This window comes from Zalophus californianus, chromosome 1 (assembly GCF_009762305.2).
Source record: "Zalophus californianus isolate mZalCal1 chromosome 1, mZalCal1.pri.v2, whole genome shotgun sequence".
Taxonomy (NCBI): Eukaryota; Metazoa; Chordata; class Mammalia; order Carnivora; family Otariidae; genus Zalophus; species Zalophus californianus.
In genome coordinates this window covers 13,146,236-13,167,730 of record NC_045595.1, presented here as the reverse complement: position 1 = coordinate 13,167,730, position 21,495 = coordinate 13,146,236, and the positions used below count along the sequence as shown (strand labels likewise).

Genomic DNA, 21,495 nt, shown 5'->3' with positions numbered 1-21,495 from the left:
AATGATGTGAGAAAAAATGGTGCCAAGAGAAGTGTGCAACACTTTGCCACAAACCTTTACTTTGTAAAAAAATAAAATAAAATAAAAATAAATAAACCAAAACCAAAAAACGAAGCAAAACAATAAAACGCACAATACCTGCGAAGCACAATAAAACGAGATATGCCTGTACATCATACTTCATCTTTGACCTTTGTCTGTCTTGCTTACTGTTCTCACTCCAGCACCCCATACAAGGGAGACCATGTCTCCATCCCCACTGTCCGGCCACAAGTGCACTTTCTGCCTGGTTGCCCCAAACCCTCCCTGCTGAGCCACCTTCCTCCTCCTTGGTGCAGACCAGTCTAGCTATGCTACTCTCCTGCTCAGAACCCTTCCCTGGACACATGACACTCTTCTGCTCAGTGTTCAAAGCCCTGGAAATCTGACTCTGTCTGCTGACCCCCTTGGCTCCTTGAACTCCCAGCGCATACACCTCCCTGCAACACATCAGCCACTTTCACACAATCCCTGCAACATGGGACATAGCAGTCCCATGTTCCCTTTCTTCTATCCAGAGAAGCTGTCACTGACATGTAATGGCTGGAACCACAGCAGCCACCAAGAGACCATGAGGGTACCCAGCTGGAGACGCTAAACCTTTGCAGCACTGATGGCAGAGCACAAAGACAGAAGGAACCTGGGTCAATGACAACATGCTGCACCATGAACTGACCAACCCGAAGCCATCTCATGTCAGAACTCCACGTTACATGTGGCTGTAAATATTCCTTACTGCCAATGCCACTCCAAATTGGGATTCACACTCCTTGCACTCACAGGTAAGTGCAAGCTCGGAGGGGTAAGCATTCCAGGTGGACAGCACCGTGAGTGCAAAGGCCTGGAGGCAGGAAGGAGATTGACACATTTAAAAGAGAGCCAAGGTCAGTGGGGTAGAGAGGAGTGAACAAAGCAGAGAGTGGGAGGAGACTGCACAGTGATGGGACTCTCCCCATGGCTCTGGATCATTCCACTAATTAGAAGATCAGTCTTGGCACGTTAAAGTCACATGCGGAAAATGATAGTGCTATGCATTTGTAGCTTCCAATGAGCAGAAGATGGGGAAGAACCCGATGTCCTGCCGTAGGGGAGGGGTCCAATAAGCAATGGCCAGTCTTTACAATGGAAGGCTGTATAGCCTTTTTGAGAATGGGGCCTCAAACAGATGGATGAGGAAGGAGCCACAGGTGAGAAGAGTCATGGGTGATTTCACACAAAGATGGCAGATCAAACACCCAGACAGTGACTGATCATTGTGCTTCCCTGTTCTCCCCCCTAACCACCCCCCGGCCCAAAATAGCCAGTAAAGGGATTTTTTTTTTTAAGTGTGAACACAGAGACTAGGAAAATGGGAATGGAGACCAAATTACCCCACTTTTGGAAGCTGGGGAGCAGTGACAACAGGTGGGGGTCCCTGGAGGGGGGAGAAAGCTGAATCCTGGGCTCCAGTGAAGAATACGTAGAAATGTGTCTAGTCTAGGGGGCAGCCTCCTATATAAAATCAGTAAGTCATGGGGATGTGACGTACAACACGGTGACAATAGTTGATAATACAGATCTTCCTCAGGGCACCTGAGTGTCTCAGTCAATTAAGCTTCTGCCTTCGGCTCAGGTCATGATCCTGGGGTCCTGGGATGGAGCCCCGCGTCAGGCTCCCTTTCCCGTTCCCTCTGCCTCTCCCCTTGCTCGTGCTCCCTCACTGAAATAAATAAATAAAATCTTTTAAAAAATACAGATCTTGGGGCGCTTGGATGGCTCAGTCATTAAGCGTCTGCCTATGGCTCAGGTCATGATCCCGGGATCCTGGGATCGAGCCCCACATCGGGCTCCCTGCTCGGCGGGAAGCCTGCTTCTCCCTCTCCCACTCCCCCTGCTTGTGTTCCCTCTCTTGCTATGTCTCTCTCTGTCAAATAAATAAATAAAAAATCTTAAAAAAATACAATAAATAAATAAATAAATAAATAAATAGAATATAGATCTTCCTCGACTTACAGTGGCGTTACATCCCAATAAATCCATCGTAAGTTGAAAATACATTTAATACATCTAACCGAACAAACATTACAGCTTAGCCTGGCCTACCTTATATGTGCTCAAAACACTTATATCAGCCCACAGTGGGCAAAATAACCTAACACAAAGCTTATTTTTTTAAAAGATTTTATTTATTTATTCATGAGAGACAGAGAGAGAGAGAGAGAGAGAGAGAGAGGCAGAGGGAGAAGCAGGCTTCCTGTGGAGCAGGGAGCCTGATGCAGGACTCAAGAGCCGAAGGCAGATGCTTAACCATCTGAGCCACCCAGGTGCCCAACACAAAGCTTATTTAATTAAGTGTTGAATATCTCACATAATTTATTGAATACTGTACTAAAGTGAAAAATGGAATGCTGTGTGGGTCATTTACGTCCATGATCGTAGGGCTGCCTGGGAACTGTGGCTATGCGGCTTCTGGCTAGCATCACTGAGAGTCTCATATCGCCTGTCAGTAGTCTGGAGAAAAATCCAAATTCAAAATCCAAAGTACAGTTCCTACTGAATGCATATCACTTCTGCATCACCGTGGAGTGGAAAAATTGTGAGTCAACCACTGAAGGCCAGGGATTGTCTATAGTGTATTCCATATTTGAAAGTTGCTAAGAAAGAAAATAGATCTTTTTTTAAAAAAAGATTTTATGTATTTATTTGACAGAGAGAGAGGGAACACAAGCAGGAGGAGAGGGAGAGGGAGAAGCAGGTTTCCCGCCGAGCAGGGAGCCCAATATGGGGCTCGATCCCAGGACGCTGGGATCATTACCCAAGCTGAAGGCAGACGATTAAAGACTGAGCCACCCAGGTGCACCGAAAGAAAACAGATCTTAAAATTTCCCATCCCAAGAAAAAAAGCATGTAACTATGTGTGGTAATGGATGTTAACTAGACTTATTGTGGTGATCCTTTCACGATATGTACAATATCAAATCATTACATTGCGCACCTGAAGCTAATATAATATTATGTGTCAATTATATTTCAATACTTTTTTTTAGATTTTATTTATTTATTTGAGAGGGAGAGAGAGAGCAAGCGAGAGCACAAGAACAGGGGGAGGGAGAAGCAGACTCCCCACTGAGCAGGGAGCCTGATGCGGGGCTTGATCCCAGGACCCTGAGATCATGACCTGAGCCGAAGGTGGATGCTTAACCGACTGAGCCACCCAGGTGCCCCTCTTTTTTTTTTAACAATTGTATTTATTTATTTTAGAGAGAGAGCAGGGGGAGCAGCAGAGGGAGAGGGATAAGCAGACTACGCTGAGCACAGTGTCCCACAGGGGCTCGATCTCACGACCCTGAGACCATGACCTGAGCTGAAACCAAAGAGTTGGATGCTTAACCAACTGAGCCACCCAGGCGCCCCTCAATATATTTTTTTTAAGTGATCCCCTTGCACACCAGAGAAGATTGGAGGTCCATCCGCAGGAAGGTTTCCAGATGGGGCACCTCCCTGCAAATGGGTGTTAAATGCATGTTTACCTGCCAGATGCTGAGCCCCTAACACTTGTCCCTTCTGCATTCCTGGGATCCTACTGATAAGGCCTGCACCCTCCGGGCAGGAGACCAGAAGAGCTTCCTGTGAGGAATCTGACCAGGCCCAGAGGAAATACCCAAACACACTGGGACTAAAGTTTCCCCAAAGCACCACTTGGCCAGGCGACCCTGTCAAGAAACTCACAGTTGAAAAGACACCCCCTACTCACCACATATATACCCATGCTGAAAGCTTCTAACTAGATTTACAACCAAGGATTTCAGACTCCTGGGGATTTCCTCTACTAGAGATGATGGAAACTAAAATAAACCAAGAAGAAAATTTTTGAGGAAAAAAAGATTGTGCAAAGAGAAAACAAAACTAATAATCTCAATAATATCCTTGGAGATGTAAGAAAACATATTGCATCCACGAAACTAGAATGAGATAGTACTAAAAAAAAGTTTTCAGGGAATGAAAAAAAATTCCTGGAAAATTAAAATGTGAGGGCACCAAAGAATATACAACACACAGAATAAACCCTAATGAAAAATATGAGTTTCACGGTGAGCCTAAGTGACTCAGTTGGTTAAGCGACTGACTCCTGATCAGAGCTCAGGTCTTGATCTCAGGGTCATGAGTTCAGGCCCCACATTGGGCTCCACATTGGGGGTGGAGCCTACTTGAAAAGAAAAAAAACGTGAATTTTAGTTAATAAAAATGTATCAATATTGGTTCATCAATTGTAACAAGTATCCTACACTAATACAAGATCTTAATAGTAGGGGAAACTGTGGGAGAGGGTAACAGGATATATGGGAACTCTGTACTCTCTGATCAATTTTTCTGTAAACCCAAACCTGATAATTAAAAAAAAAGAAGAAGTCTTAGGCACCTGGATGGCTGTTTTTTGAGCATCCAACTCTTGATTTCAGTTCAGGTCATGATCTTGGGGCCATGGGATCAGGGAGTCTGCTAGAGATTCTCTCTCTCTGCCCTTCCCCCAACTTGCATGCACACACTCTCTCTCTCAAATAAATAAATAAATATTTTAAAAAAAAAATGAAGTCTTCGGCACCTGGGTGGCTCAGTCATTAGATGTCTGCGTTCGGCTCAGGTCATGATCTCAGGGTCCTGGGATCGAGCCCTGCATCGGGCTCCCTGCTCCGCAGGAAGCCTGCTTCTCCCTCTCCCACTCCCCCTGCTTGTGTTCCCTCTCTCACTGTCTTTCTTTCTCAAATAAATAGATAGATAGATAGATAGATAGATAGATAGATAGATAGATAGATAAAAATGAAGTCTTGGAGTGCCTGGGTGGCTCCGTCGGTTAAGCGGCTGCCTTCAGCTTGGGTCATGATCCCGGGGTCCTGGGATTGAGCCTACACTGGGCTCCCTGCTCCGTGGGGAGCCTGCTTCTCCCTTTCCCTCTGCCTCCTGTTCCCCCTGCTTCTGCACGCTCTCTCTGTCAAATAAACAAAATCTTTAAAAAATGAAGTCTATAAAAAATTAAAAATAGAATCTATTACTTTAAACAAATAATGATCACAATAAAAAATTTCAAATGTGAGGGCATAAGTCAAACATGAATAGAAAGGTTAGAAGGTATGTTTGAAGAACTACCACAGAAAGTAGGATAAAAAGATAGAGATGGAAAATAAAAGAGGAATAAAAAAGAAATTAGAGAACCAGCCCAGAAGGTCCAACATTACATTTATTGAATAAATAGTTACCAAGCCAAATGCTGTTCCAGGTACTGAATAACAGGAGTTCCAAGAAGAACAAAGGAAATAAAGGTTAAGTAAATCATCAATATCATTCAAGAAAAATTCATTAACCTGAAACCAACCAACAGATCATACAATGAATGGAAATAGCCCACCATCTTAAAAAGATCCCACAAGCTTTCAGAAAAAAAAAAAATCAGGAATTGGAAGGGTTTCAGACTTCTCAACAATAATCATGTGAGAAGAAATGCCTTCATTTTTGAAGGAAAATAATTTCCAACCTAGAAGTCTATACCCAGACCATCAGTCAAGTGTGAGGGTGGAAATTAAAATGTTTTCATACATGAAGGGTCTCAAAATATTAATTTCTCATCCATATTTCTCCAAAAACTAATAAGGATGTGCTGCAACAGATCAAAGGAGTAAACCAAAGAAGAAAACCACCAGGGACCCAGGAAACAGGGTATCCAACCCAAGACAGAAGTAATGCCAATCCTCAGGATGGTAGCTAGGATCAAGCCTGGGGTGATGGCTATGCACCAGGTGCAGAGGGCGTCTAGACTAGCCTGGGCAATTTGAAGGCTAGAGAGCGACTTCTCCAAAAAGGTAAACCTGAGGGGTGCCCAGGTGGCTCAGTTGGTTAAGCGACTGCCTTCAGCTCAGGTCATGATCCTGGAGTCCCGGGATCGAGTCCCACATCGGGCTCCCTGCTCAGCGGGGGGTCTGCTTCTCCCTCTGACCCTCTTCCCTCTCACGCTCTCTGTCTCTCATTCTCTCTCTTTCAAATAAATAAAATCTTTAAAAAAAAAGAAATCAAAAAGGTGAAACTGAAAGCCCATCTTATGCTATAAAAGTCATGAGAGTAGAGAGAGACAACTGTTGTTTGGGCTTGAAGTAGTGATAAATATCAACAAAACTAACAAATATAAAGGCAATCAATAACCCCAAAGAAAATACACAAAGGTTGTTAACGGAATAAGAAATGATGATAGTATCCTAGACGGCTCAACTGAGTGAGAACACTATTACTGATATTAATACATTGTCAAAACAATGTAAATGCTGATTACTGACCTGACCACATTATGATAATTGATAATAGTCAACCCTCATTATTCACAGATTTCTTCATTGCAAATTTGCCTGCTCACTAAAATTTATTTGTAACCCCAAAATCAACATTCACGTTACTTTCACAACCATTCGAGGACACACACAGAGGGGCAAAAAAATTGCATTGCCAATGTGCATATTCCCAGGTTAGGTCAAACAAGGCAACACTCTGCCTTCTTGTTTCAGCTCATATTGTAAACAAGCATCCTTTTGGCAGTCTATTTAGTGCCACATTTTTTGCATTTTTCTCCTTTTTGCTGGTGATTTTGTTGTTTAACATAGCTCCCAGGCATAATGCTAAAGTGCGGTCTAGTGTTTCTAAATGCAAGAAGGTTGGGATGTGCCTTACTTAGAAAGTTTTGTTCAGGCATGAGTTATAATGCTGTTGGCCATGAGTTCACTGATAGGAAAATAATTTCCAACCTAGAAGTCTATACCCAGAGCATCAGTCAAGTGTGAGTGTGGAAATTAAAATATTTATTTTAATGATAATGAGTCAAGAATATATATTTCTTAAACAAGAATATAGGGGTGCCTGGCTAAAATGTAACTCTGCATCTTGGGATCATGTGTTCAAGCCCCACATTGGGCACAGAGCTTGCTTAAAAAAAAAAAAAAAAAGAGGGGCACCTGGGTGGCTCAGTTGGTTAAGTGTCTGCCTTAGGCTCAGGTCATGATCCCAGGGTCCTGGGATCAGGCACTGCATTGGGCTCCCTGCTCAGCGGAGAGCCTGCTTCTCCCTCTCCCTCTGCCTGCTGCTCCCCCTGCTTGTATTCTCTCCCTCTCTGTTAAATAAATAAATAAAATCTTAAAAAAAATAATATATATAAAATGAGGTGTCTTGGGGCGCCTGGGTGGCTCAGTCAATAAGTATTGCCTTCGGCTCGGGTCATGATCCCAGGGTCCTGGGATCGAGCCCCGCATCGGGCTCCCTGCTCCACGGGAAGCCTGCTTCTCCCTCTCCCTCTCCCACTCCCCCTGCTTGTGTTCCCTCTCTCTCTGTGTCTCTCTCTGTCAAATAAATAAAATCTTTAAATAAAAAAAAAGAGGTGTCTTTAAATAGAACAAACATAGAACAAGATTATTTATTGCTTGGTTGATAAAAATGTTGTGACCAAAGGTTTGCAGAAACCTAACCCTGTATTTGCTCTAGGAACGATGGCTCAGTATTTGTTAATCCAATGTTTGCAGTGACTTTATAGAACAAAATTACTGCAAATAATGAGAATCAACTGTAATAATATTGGGACAATGAAGGTATGGGAAAACATGTGTCTGCTGGAGAGGGGGTGTACATGCATAGAGGAGAACAGGAAGAAAGTGAGGACAAGGGGGAGAAAGGGATGTCACATCCTCCTATTCCATGGAGGTAGATGACAGATCAAATCTCCAACTGAAAAAATGCAGGTATTGTCACATAAGCCATTTAGAGATATGGAGTTAAAGCCCAAAAAATTCAGACAAGAGGTAAGAGTCATTCCAGGTAGGGAAGGAAAAATGTGGCTATGGGTGAAAGGTAGGGGACACAGCTGCCACTTGAGGTAGAAGGCTTAGTGTCTTTCATCTTGAAGCTTGCCTGACTTTAATAAAAGTAAAAATTACAAGTAAAAATGGAAAGAAGGCACCAGGTGAGAAATATGATGGAGAACGTGCGGCCATCTGTAGGCACAGGGAACAGGAAGGTCTGTGCATATTCCTGTAACTGCATCTTGGGAAAGAGACAGAAGACGCCTCAGAGGAAGGAAACTGCAGGGCTGGGGGCAGCAGAGAGGACAACATTCACTGTAAACCTCTCTCCAACATTTGAATTTTGTACCAAATGTTATATATTGACTATTACACACAAAAAATGAAAAAAATATTGAAAGAGAGTGTCGGGACGCCTGGGTGGCTCAGTCGATTAAGCATCTGCCTTCAGCTCAGGTCATGATCCCAGAATCCTGGAATCGAGCCCCACATCGGGCTCCCAGCTCAGTGGGGAGTCTGCTTCTCCCTCTCCCTCTGCCCCTCCCCCTGCTCATGCTCTCCCTCTCTCTCTGACAAATACATAAAACCTTTTCAAAATAAAATAAAATATAACTGTCTATATATCCACCCATCCACCTCCCTGATCAGATCCTGATATCTCACCCATTCAACAGTAAACAGAATAGCTAAGATGAGCAGCCTTGGCATTTATTGAGCACCTACTATGTGCCAGGCACTGAGCTAACCTTATGGCCACCCTCCAAAGTAGGGTCCTATGATTTCCACGTGACAGGTGACAGGATGAGGTGGGTGCTCAGAGAGATGAATTCACATGTCCAAAGTCACACAGCAAGTCAGGGCAGAACAGCCCAGAATCGGGCCCCCAGCAGGGTCCCTCTGCTCTTCCTCAGGCTTGCCACAAAGCATTGATAAAGCATTCACCATGTACCATGTGGCAGGCCAAGTGCCCATGTTGCACACAGGACGTGTTCAATGCATGCTTCTTGAAGACGAGGTACTACATAAGGACTATTTTTACAGATGGAGGAACTGAGACCAGGGGGTAATGCTCCACAGGCAGCAAGGGGCAGAGCTGAGGTCCACAGCTAGCCACGCTGGCTCTGGCTACCCAGCCCCCAACCACCCAACCTACACAGCTGCCAACGGCCCTCCACCAGCTGACGGCAGTCAGCAACAATGCATCTGAGTGCCTACTGGGTACCCAGCTCTCCTCTAAGAGCTTCCCGTGAGTAAACCTGACAGAGCACCCCAAGAACCCCAGGAGCTGGTGCTACTTTTATAGCCACGGGAAAAGGACCACCAGCAAGGCTGGGAGCCACAGGAAGTAGCCCCCGCAAGGAGGTCCCCCATCCATACATGACACTCCAGGAAACAGACACTGAGGCTGGAGCTAGTCATGATCAGGTTACACAAGCTTTCATGATGGGGCCCAGCCCTCACCGCCTGTCCCGTCCTGCCCTCGCCCCCATTTTCTCTGGAGTACATCCACGTGGGCAGGCAGTGGACTCCAGTGCTCAGCTCCGGCCACATGCCTGGGCTGCCCCACCTGGCGGCAGCCCAAGCCACCCCCACCCGGAGACAAAGAAGCCACTGTCCGCCTCTGGGCCCTTCCTGAGACCTCTTCTCACCCTCTGTTCCTTCTGCCCCCTCATGTTTTCACCCCGAGCCCCAGAGCACCAGGGCAGAAAGAAACCCAACACGGATAAATGGGATCAGATTTCATGCCAGAAATATGGGATACAGGATGTAGTGGGGCCGGGTGCTTAAATATTTTCTGATTCCCGGGTCTAAATGTAGCCCCACCACCACCCCCAGCACTGCACAGTAGTTAAGAACATGGACTCCAGTGCCCTAAGCCCTCCTTGGCTGTGCATTCCTAGGTAAATGACCTCGTCTCTCTGTGCCTTGCTTCACCAGCCTGTAAAGTGAGGTTGGTAGGCATTCCTTCTTTACAGGACTGTAAGACCATTACAAAGCCTGGCCCCGAGAGAGGGCTATACACGCTGTGTCAGTTAGCTATCACTCTGTAACAAATTCCCTCCAAAATTACCAGCTGGAAACATTTATTATCTCACAGTTTCTGAGGGTCAGGAAGCCAGGAGTAGCTTAGCTGGGTGGTTCTGGCTCAGGGTGTCTTGTGAGGCTGCAGTCAATGTGTTTGGCTGGGGCTGGGGTCATCTCAAGGTTTCACTGGGACAGAATCCACTTCCAAGTTCACTCACGTGGGCTGCCTCCCATCACAGCAGCCAGCTTTTCCCGGAGGGAGTGATCCGAGATAGTACCCAAGATGGAAACCACAGTCTTTTTTATTACTAATCTTGGAAATAATATCCTATTACTTTTGCTGTATTCTATTCATTGGAAGTAAGTTGCTAGATCCAGCCCACACTCAAAGCAGGGGCGATCATATGAGAATGTGAAGACCAGGCGGTTGGGCCATCTTCGAGGCTGCCTCCTATAGAAAAGTGTGTGAAGCCCTGTGTCAGGGAGCTGGAGTCGTCCCAGCTCCTGCCCCATCCCCGGGAGAGACAGCCAGGCACAGATACTCTGGCTCAGTGAGGCAGAGCTGGGGCCTGGACAAGCCCAAGGAAGCCAGGGAACGGTTCCTGCCATGTGCCACCCTATGTGGAGGCCAGGTCCACAGTGGCATGAAGACCCCACACGGCTTCTATTGTGCCCCTGCAGGGCCCACAGCCTGGTTGGGGGAAAGCGACTCAAGAATTAAAAGGCGAGAAAGCAGACACATAAGAGAATTACAAATGACGGGGCGCCTGAGTGGCTCAGTCAGTGAAGGGTCTGCCTTCGGCTCAGGTTATAATCTAGGAGTCCTGGGATCGAGTCCCGCATCGGGCTCCCCGCTCAGCGAGGAGTCTGCTTCTCCCTCTGCCTCTCCCCCTGCTCGTGCTCTCTCTCTCTCTCCCTCTCAAATAAATAAATAAAATCTTTTTAAAAAAATCATTTTAAGGGGTGCCTGGGTGGCTCAGTTGGTTAAGCGACTGCCTTTGGCTCAGGTCACGATCCCAGCGTCCCAGGATCGAGTCCCACATCGGGCTCCCTGCTCAGCAGGGAGTCTGCTTCTCCCTCTGACCCTCTTCCCTCTCATGCTCTCTGTCTCTCATTCTCTCTTTCTCAAATAAATAAATAAAATCTTTAAAAAATCATTTAAAAAAAGATAATTACAAATGACAAATGCTGCTAGTGGCAACCAGTCAAGCTTTGGAGCCACACCGCCTAGGTTCAAATCCTGTCCCCACTACTTGCCCCCTGTGTGACCCTGGGCAAGTGACCAAACTACGTTGTGCCTCAGTTTGCTCATCTGTTAGATGGGGACACGAGAGCAGCCACATCACAGGGTTGCTGGGAGGGCTTAAAGAAGTCATGTTTAGCATGCCTGGCACGGAAGGAGCACTCTATAAATGTTGGCCATTCTGCCAAAGAGCAAAACAAGGTGGGAGGGCATACAGGGACGCAGTGTCAGGAGAGGGCTCTCTGGGGTGACACTCAAGCCATGGCATGATGAAAAGGAAGAGCAAGAGTGATCCAGGCAAAAGGAAGAGAAAGAGTGATCCAGGCAGAGGGAGCAGCAAGTACAAAGGCCCCAGGGTTGAGCATGTTGAGGAACAGCAAGAAGGCCAGTGTAGCTGGAAAAGTGACAAAAGAAAGAAGGTGGGGAGAGGCCTGGGCGGCTCTGTCAGCTAAGTGTCTGCCTTTGGCTCAGGTCATGATCCCAGGGTCCTGGGATCAAGCCCCACATCGGGCTCCCTGCTCAGTGGGGAGCCTCCTTCTCCCTCTCCCTCTGCCGCTCCCCCTGCTTGTGCTCTCTCACACTCTCTGTCAAATAAATAAAACCTTTAAAAAAATTTTTTAAAGAAAAGAAAGGAGAAGAGGTTGGGGACATGGTCAGAAACCTCGCATGGTCTAGATTCTAAGGGCAACAAGGAACCATGGGAGAGTGTTGAGTAGGAAAATTCAGCAGAGTCCCCTGAAGGAGGCAACATCATAAGGCATCACCAGGCAAAAGGTTCAGCATGTTCCAGGCAGAGGGAACATCCTGAGTCTGACAAGGCAAGGTGATGTGAGGGTCAGTTGAACCTATGGAGGTGGGGAGTGGCTAGTGAGCAGATCCCGGCATAGGTCACAGACTAGTGTCCAGCTGGAGGTTGAATCTTTCTCCTGCAGAGGATGGGGGTTGTGGAGGGTGTGTGAACAGACAGCATGGTCAAATCTGCATGTCAGAAAGACTGGAGGTAGGGGCCAGGGCATGGAGAGAAAAGGATGAATTCTAGAAGGTTCAGAACCAATTGGCAGTGGACCTTTCCCCAGCTCCACACCATCCCTGCTGCGCACAGAGCCTGTTAGTTCCCCCACCTCCCCCCCTGAGAGGATCAGCTTGGCCAATCCACAGCAGGTGCTCAGGCATTCCCATGTGGGGGCTGTTACTAAGATTTGCTCTGATGGGAATCCCAGCAACACCTATTTCACCCCAGGAGGACCCCCAACAGCTTCTTCAAGCAAGCCCCTCGGAGACACCCCAGAGACCTTCTTCCGAGGATATCTGTATACGACACCAAAATCCCCTCGTGAGAAATCACGGTCTCTAGAGATCTCCAAACAAGTCTTGGAATACACAAAAACCTCTCCACAAACCCTGAACCCCTCAAATCCTGCACAGATCCCAAACTCTCAAAGAGCGCCCCGGGCCACAGAGAAACCGGTAAATGGCCCCCAGGAGATACACACCCTTGAGGAACCCTAAAAGTCTCTTACAGATGCCTCAAGAAGCCCTTTCATCCCTCACCCCCTCCCCGAGAAAGCCCTAAAAAAACCCCCAAAGTGTCTTTGCAGCCCCCAAAGACCCCTGGGTCGCCACTGTGGGCCCTTAGGGACCTACCAGAATCCCTGAAGAGCCTCTAGAGGCCTCTCACCGTCACCAAGTCCCCACAAAGACCCCAAATACCCACGGCCTCCCAATCAGCCCCAGCTCTCTGGAACCCCTACCAGCTGCCCAAAGATCCCCGTTACCTTCCAGCCCCCCGAGGTCTCCCAAACAGCCTCTAGAATCTTGAAACTTACTCATCTCCCTCCAGAGACCCTCAAGCTATCCCCTGCAGTTCCCCTCAAGAGACGCCCCCCACCCGTCACTCTTTCAGGCCCCGGCCCCGCCCCTAGCCCCGCCCTCATCTAAGCATCTCCTCCAGTCTCCAAAGCCCCTCTCCCCAAGCCCTCAGGGCCCCCGACTCCGCCCCTACAACACCCTCCCTCTGATCACCCGCAAGATGCGCAACCGGCCCGGGCCCAGGCCCCAAATGCACTCACAAGAGGTCCCGCTTTGCAGTCTTGCAGACGATGCGCAGGAAACGCCAGCCGCCGCCGCCCACGTACACGCCGAGCGCCGCCGCTGCGCTCCAGGTCCACGGCAGCCCCAGCAGCCACAGCAGCACGAGCGAGACCACCGAGGCCGAGCCTGCCCCGGGAGCCTGCATCCTGGGGAGGCGGAGAGCGCTGAGGCCGCGGACCGCTGGGGCCCCGCCCCACGGCCAGCCGGGCTCCGCCCCCAGGCCCCGGCTCCGCCTCCTCGGAGAGCCCAGGCCACCCCCTTCGAGCCAGGCCCCGCCCTCGGGCCTGGAATTGGCCCGGTCCCGGACAGACTCCGCCCCCGGATCAGGGCTCCGCCCCGTCCCACGCGGGACACAGGCCTCCCCTTGTGTTCCTAGCCCGGCTCAGGCTTCTTTGCCAATTAGTACAGGCCACGCCCTCAGACGCAGCTCTAGGGCACCGCCAGTCACTGTCAAGCCCTACCCCATGTCTTGACCTAGCGGCTGGACTCTGAACCCAAGCTCCACTCTCACGACTTGGCCCCAAGCATGTGCTCCACCTCGTCCCTACCACAGACAGAGGCCTTTCCCAGTCACTTGACCAGCTTTCCCCCATTGCCTTGACCTAGCGCTGTCCTCGGGTTACAGGATCCACCCCAGTACCCACAGGTCCTGGGCTTTCCTCCCAGTCCCGCTTCTAGTCCTACTCCGCCACTCACTGGGCCCCGCCCCCAGTTTGCCCTCTGGTCCCGCCCCCAAACGCACGCCCCGCCCACTCCCAGCTAGGCCCCTCCCCCTAGTCCCGGGCCTGGCCCGCCCCCAATCCCAGGCCCAGGTTCCACCCCTGGCCACTAGCCCCACCCTCAGGCTTTGGCCCAATCGTCACCCTCCGGGCCTCCCTCTGGCCCATCTAGAGCCTAGGCCCCTCCCCATCAGCCAGACCAGGCCCGCCCCAAGGCCCCCTTCCGACCTGTCTCGCTGCGAGCTCCTCAGCCTCTTAGCCAAGGCCCTCCCCTTTCCGGAGGCCACGACCATAGAGAGGGGCCCCAGGCCAGAGAGACAACGGCCAACGAGACCCGGGGGCTAGAACGGCCCAAAGAGGGCGTCCGCTGTCTTGGAGACACCCAAACGGCTCCCCCCACCCGCCCCCGCGCGGCGTTTAGAAAACACGTGTGCCCGCAGCCTGGGGGCGTGGCTCCGGGCTGAGCTCTAGATGGCAAACGGATTCCTACCCCCGGGGTCCGGAAAGTTCTGGTTCACATCCAGGGCCTGTCTGTACTGGATTCTTGCCCCGTTTGTCCTAAATCTAGGCACGGACGCCTGTTGGATCTTAAAGACACATTCCAGGGATCCGGAGAGCCCTAAACTCAGCCTAGGAGCCCCAAGAGGCTCTAAATCCAAACCCCACCTGAGTCTTAATAATACATTTCAAGGACCCAACTTATCCCAAATCCATATCGCAAAATCTTGTCAAATTCTCAGTTGTAATACCCCAGGAGCCCAGGGAGGGCAAAATCCACACACCAGGTTCCCACCCGCCCACACCCAAAGTCCTAAATGCCCACCCAGAGACCCAAAAGCCCACCTCCTGATCAGGCACGGGCCAGCGCTGGCCTGGCTGCCCACCACCCTGGTCCCTGGCTGACCTGGAGTGGCTCACCAGACCCTCAGTCTTGGCTGCTTCCTCGTGGGTTCCCAGAAGCTCAGGCAGGGACGATGAGGCCAAGACAGAGGACTCCAAACCTAGCTTGAGAAGGTGGGCCCTCCAGAACCTCTATTTCTGCAGACTCCTGGGCCCTGCTCTGCCTGTGCTGTGCGCGTGCTGGCCACTGCCTTGGATCCCTCCGTCCAAGCTCCCCCTCCTTTGCCAACCCCTGCCCACTCCACCCCAGCTTGTTTTCTGCCTTGCTTTGGCCGACCTTCTCAGCTCTCTCCTTGGGAGGTGGCCAGGGCCTGCTTCCAGCTCCATTTCGAGGCCAGGGCTGGGCAGGCTCCCACCCTTCCCACATGCTACCATTGGTCTCTGTAGTTGCCCAGGGTTGGTGGAATGGGGGGCAAGGAGGCAGATCTGGAGGACAGGCCCAGAGCCAGCCACCAGTTGGGGCCAGAGTTCAGCAGAGTCGGTAATGACCAGTAACTACAGTTGCACTCTTACCCTGTCAGGTAGCACGGTTGTGCTCACCCCATTTTACAGGTAAAGAAACCGAGGACGACTGGGGCTGTCACACTAGTTGGAGTTGAGATTCACTCACTCACAAATGTGGGCTGGAGGCTTGCTCTCCCACCTCCCCCCACCTCCTCCCCTTTCCTTCTTCCCTAAACTTCTCCTCCCCCTCCTCTCTCTGACCCTGAAACCTCCATTCTTCCCCCTTTCCTCCACTTTCCCCTTTCTTTGCTCCTCCGCCTACTTCTTTCCTGCTCCGCCCTCCCCCTTACCCCCTCCCCTACCCTCCTGGCTTCCCTCTTCCTCCCAGTTTTTTTCCCCTCTCCTCCCTTCCTCCTCCTCCCCTCCCCCTTTCTTCCCTCTCCCCTTCTCCATCCTACCAAGTTTACGGAGACCTCACTAAATAGTGCCCATGACAATTTCCAACTCTGCCCACAGCTCCTGGAGATACTCTTATGGGTCCTCAGTCTGAAATCCCCAAATCCAAAAGGCTCCGGAAACCCAACTTTTTCTTCAGGTGGTGCCAGAACTCCAGATGTAGGTGTAGGCAGATAGGGTGAGGGGTTCCCGAAAAAAGAAAGATGAACCATAGCTTTCTTAACACAGGAGAAGTCATTTTAGGTTCCCAGCCACTTTGTGGTCTACACCTGACTGGCCCTCATTGCCCAAGCACGTTGCCAAGTCCAATTGCAGAACTTCCTGGGATATGTTCAAATTGCAGAAAAATAGACCTCAGTAGTTAATTATTTTATTTTATTTTATTAAGATTTTATTTATTTGAGAGAGAGAGAGAATGAGAGCACGAAAGGGGGTAGGGTCAGAGGGAGAAGCAGACTGCCTGCCAAGCAGGGAGCCCGATGCGGGACTCGATCCTGGCACTCCAGGATCATGACCTGAGCCGAAGGCAGACTCTTAACCAACTGAACCACCCGGGTGCCCAGTAGTTAGTTATTTTAAAGAAACAAAAGAATGTGAAAATTAACAGCCACTACCAGGCCAGGGGAGAGCCTAACCATCTCAGAAACAATAAATCAGGGGTAAAACTCCCAGTGCTTTTTCAGAAGTAAACGTTGACCCGATACACAGTCTTGAGGCATTGCAGGATTTAAACCCCTTTGAGCTCTCAAAACACTGATGATCTTTGCCCCAATTCTCTACTGATCTTTCCTTTGCCAAACCCCTTCGTGAATATGCATGCACCCTTAGCTTAAAACTTCCCCAATTTTGTCATATGGAGGAGGGAGAGGACACTGCTTTGGGAAATATCCTCGGTGGTCTCCCTACTTGTTGCAAATAAAACCCTTCTTTTTCCCACTCTTTGGCTTGGTTGTCTTCCGGCTGGACACCCACCAGGAGGAGAACCCAGTTTCCAGTGACAGAGGAACCACCTCCCCCTCCCCCCTCCCGCCCTGACCCAGTCCACTTACAGTGGTCATTTATCCTTTTGTTTGTTTGTTTGTTTTAACTTTTATTTCTTTATTTTTTTTAAGATTTTATTTATTTATTTGACAGAGAGACACAGCGAGAGTGAACACAAGCAGGGGGAGTGGGAGGGGGAGAAGCCAGCTTCCCAAGGAGCAGGGAGCCCGATGTGGGGATTGATCCCAGGACCCTGGGATCATGACCTGAGCCGAAGGCAGACGCTTAACGACTGAGCCGCCCAGGCGTCCCTCATTTATCCTTTTGTATACCTGTTATTCCTTATTTATGCCTTTGCTTAATGGCTCTTCTTAGGACCCCAGCGGCATCACACAATATACAGTATCTTTTACCTTCGGATTACTTTCTTAAGATACAAAAAACTCCCAATTCTGAAATACAACTGTCCCCTGGTTTCTGGATGAAGCACTGTCTTATCCCCATTTCACAGACATGAAAACTGAGGCCTGGACACGGGGGCAGACTCAGTTTCTACCCTCCAGCTGGTGGCCTTGGGCTGGCTGCCTCTGCCCCTTGGTTGCTCTCTGGGTGATACTGCCTGCCTCCTGGAGCACTGTGCCTCAAATATTTCTTGATCACCACTGCACCATGGTTGATGAGGGGCTTCGCATCTGCAGAATGAATGGGCCAGGAACACACTAGGTATAGGGGCACAGCCAGACATGCATCTCCCTCCCCAGGGTGACCACAAGGGGCTTTAGGCCACAGCAAAAGGAGTTCTTAGGACTTTTCAGAAGGAGAAAAATGAAGCATACATTAAAAGTAGAATACTCAAAGATCATAGCTTGGGGGTTTCACTATAAATAGAACATGAGCACCATGTGGGAGTGAACAATGTCTCTCTGACAAATTCATGTGCCCACTACAAATAGGGGTGAGTTTCTTCTGGCTGCCATAACAAAGTAGCACAAACCAGGTGGCTTAAAACAACAGAAATTTATTCTCTCACAGTTCTGGAGGCCAGAAGTCCGAAATCAAAGTGTGAACAGCCACAGTCCCTCTGGAAATTCTAGGGGAGGGTCCACGCATTTCTTGGCTACGACCACATCACTCCGGTCTCCGCCTCCGTGTCCACATGGCCTTCTGCCTGTGTGTGTCTCCTCTTCTGTCTCTTATAAGGACACTTGTCATTGGATTTAAGACCTACCTACATAATCCAGGATGATCTCATCTTGAGATTCTTAATTACAATTACATCCGCAAAGACCCTGTTTCCAAATAAGGTCACAGTCACAGGTTCTGGGTTTAGGACTTGGACATCTCTTTGGGGGCCACCACTCAACCCACTACAACAGAATAAAGGGTTAGAGTGGTAGTTCTCAACCGCTCCTTGGGGACACTGGGCAATGTCTGGAGACATTTTTAATTGTCACGACTGGAAGAGGGGGTTGCTCCTGACATCTAGTGGATCAAAGCCAGGGGTACTGCTAAGCATCCTACAACACACAGGACCGCCCCCACCACAAACAATGAGCTAGCCCCGAATGTCAAGGGTGCCACAGTTTGGAAACTCTGGGATAAACAAAAGCCCCAGTCAAGTTGGACTTGGCCCTGCAGCCCCACACGCGTCATTCACTGGATGACTTGGCTTTGAAAATCAGTTTCTCTGAGGCTCTCTGCTTCACCTGCACAATGGAATAAAATCATACAAACCTGGTAGGGCTGTTCTGAGAACAGGAGCCTGGCACCTCATAAAGATTATAGGAGCATTCTCCACTACTGAGATCATTATGCTCTCAGTGCATCTTGCATTCACAACACAGCCGGACTGGTAGGGTGAGGAAAATCTGACCAGGAAATTGTTTCTAAGCAGAATGTAACGAGGACACATTAGGAATGAGCCCATTCACAAAGCCTGGACAATATGAATTAAATCTGGAGAATGAGGATTTTGTGATTTCCTTTTTATTTTTATTTATTTATTTTATTTTTTGGAGAGAGAGAGAGAACAAGCAGGAGCACGTGTACATGAGCAGAAGAGGTAGAGGAAGAGGGAGAGAGAGAGAGAATTCCATGAGGAAGAGAGAGAGAATCCCCAACACAGGGCTCGATCTCATGACCCTAATATCATAACCTGAACTGAAATCAAGAGTCGGACATTTATTTTTTTTTTAAAGATTTTATTTATTTATTTGACAGAGAGAGAGACAGCGAGAGCAGGAACACAAGCAGGGGGAGTGGGAGAGGGAGAAGCAGGCTTCCCGCTGAGCAGGGAGCCCGATGTGGGACTCGACCCCAGGACCCTGGGATCATGTCCTGAGCTGAAGGCAGACGCTTAACGACTGAGCCACCCAGGCGCCCAAGAGTCGGACATTTAACCTACTGAACCACCCACGTGCCCCATTCTTTTTTATTGTTTAAAGCCAACATGAAGTTCCTTTCAGAGTCTCTCATGTTTTCCTAGGCCTGGAAAGATCCTCTAGACCTGGTGTACTAGTTAGCTATTGCTGTGTAACAAACCACCCCAAACTGGAGTGGCTTCATACAACAGGGATCGACTATTATCAGGACCCCATAGGTTGCCTGGGCAGTCCCTCTGCTGGACTCGGCTGGCTCAGGCAATCTGCTACAATCTGCCAGTGGCTGGACTGGAAGATCACATGTGTGGCAGTTGGTGCTGGCTGTCCCATGAGCGTCTAGTTCACCTCTGTGAAAATTAATGAAGGGAAATCTCACTGAAATGCAGTTGAAGGCCAGAAGAGGGAGCTCTCCTGCCGGTACCACTCCCACTTCAATTACAGGAAGAGACGTCAATTATAGACCCTTAACAGAAGAATCAACAGGAAGGAATTATCATTCATAGACCCCAACAGGAAACCGTGGACACTGCATTTCCTATTAGAAATTGACTACCCAAGCAACTCCGCCAATGAGGAACCATCATCAGCCTGAACTCCTGCTTCTCCCCAATGGAGTTCCCTTCAAAACAACCCCTCCCAACTTCCTCTTTCTCCATAAAATCCTCTCCTTTGTTTGTTGGACAAGACTATGGTTTTTGCCATAGTTTGCTGGTCCAGAATTGCAATTCTCTGCTATTCCTGAACAAGCCCATTTTTGTTGGTAAAATAATTGACCATTTTAATTTTAAGGTCAAGAACTCCGTGTGGCCTCTTATCCAATAGGCTGGAACAGGGGTCTGCAAACTTCAACTCACCAGCCAAATCTGGCTTGCCAGAAGCTGAGAATGGTTTTTACATTTTGGAATGGTTGAAGAAAATCAAACAGAGTAATATTTTATGATACGCAAAAATTCTATGAAATTCAAACTTCAGTGTCTGTAAATAGAGCTTTATTGGAAGCCAGACACATAAATCCATTTACATATCGTTCAAAGCCACTTTTGCAAGACAGTGGCAGAATTCGAAGTTGCAAGAGACCCTATGGCCCACAAATCCAAAAGTATTTACTACCTGGCTCTTTATAGAAAAGCTTTGTCAACCCCTGGGCTAGATCAGCTTCCTTACCTGGGGCCTCTGGAGGCAGCCTTCCAAGAGAATGAAAATGGGAAGCGAGGATAAGACTCATCCTCCAAACTCACACCTCGCACCACATTCTCTTGTTCAAGCAAGTCATGAAGCCAGCCTAGATCCAAGGAAAGGGGAACTAGTCTCCATCTCTTGATGAGAAGGGGCTGCAAAGTACTGTGGCCACGATTTTCATCCTTACAAAGGGATCTTAAGGTGGGCTGTCCCAACTGAATTCAGGAGGGTGGAGGAAAAAAAAAACAACCCACAGATTTATTTTCATTAACTTCTATTGACCTCAAAAATAAAGTTTGCTAGCAAAAACAGATTTTGTTTGGAAATAGTAGAAAATTGTGATTCGGGAGAAGCAAACTACAGCAAAAACCATAGGCTATTTCAACAAAGAAGATGAACGTTATTCTATGGAGAAGAAGGGAGGAAGTTGGGAGGGGTTGTTTTGAAGGAGAGTCCACTGGAGAAAAGCAGCTCAGGGTGATGATGGTTAATTGGCTGAGTTGCAGGGGTAGTTGACTTATTGTAGGAGATGCAATGTCCCTCTTTTTCTGTTGGGAGTTGGAACTGATCATTCTTTCCTGTGGATTCTTCTACTGAAGCTCTGAAATTGATCTTTCTTCCTGTAATTGACTGGGAGTAGTATGGTGAGATCTCCCCCTTCTGGCCTCCCATCTCCCTTTTAGCAAGTTTCCCATTATTAATTTTTACACTTCTAACTGGAATGTAGCATGTTTTTCATGTCCTGTCAAAGCAGGTATCAGCCAGCCCTGTGACTTTGTCTTCTGTGGAAATTAAAGATAATTTCACATCACATCCTGGCCATTGCAGGCAGGCATCTCAAAATACCACTTATCACAATAGAAGTCACAATCATTTGTAGAGCCCTGGTGAATCAAGATTACTTAACCCATTCAATTCGTGAGGAAGCACATATATTTTACATCACAACTTAATAAAATATTTTCACACCCATATGTCAGGATGACTGTTTTCCTTTGCAATCCTGTGCTTTTTCTTAATGGATTTCTAGCTGTCTCCAGAGAAGGAGCCCATCGGCAGCCTGCCCCTACCCTCGGAGGCAGCACAGAATCAGGCCGCAGTTTAGGCAGATTAGTGAGGTCCTAAACCGGCCTCCTAAAGATACCTAATCCCAGACCAGCAGCCAGCCAGCAGGCCCAGGGCCACACAAAGTCCCTCGGCCGTGTCCCCAGCTCTCAGCCAGGGCTGCC

The 21,495-nt window shown here is 48.7% G+C and overlaps 1 protein-coding gene across 3 annotated transcripts in view; it reads right to left on the bottom strand.

The window, feature by feature from the left end:
* The window catches only part of SLC27A1 (solute carrier family 27 member 1), a 33,947-nt gene extending 18,900 nt beyond the window's left edge, over window positions 1-15,047 (bottom strand). The window contains exons 1-2 of one of the 3 annotated variants that reach the window (XM_027586467.2): window positions 14,830-15,047; window positions 13,185-13,352 (exon numbers count right to left, since the gene is read on the bottom strand). In XM_027586467.2, coding sequence (XP_027442268.1) covers window positions 13,185-13,351 — 167 coding nt within the window. In that variant the 5' untranslated portion in view covers window position 13,352; window positions 14,830-15,047. Of the gene's footprint in view, window positions 1-13,184; window positions 13,353-14,153; window positions 14,182-14,829 lie in introns of those variants that run through there. The other 2 variants (XM_027586469.2, XM_027586468.2) reach the window with 2 other exon arrangements.
* Between the last annotated feature and the right edge of the window lie 6,448 nt (window positions 15,048-21,495).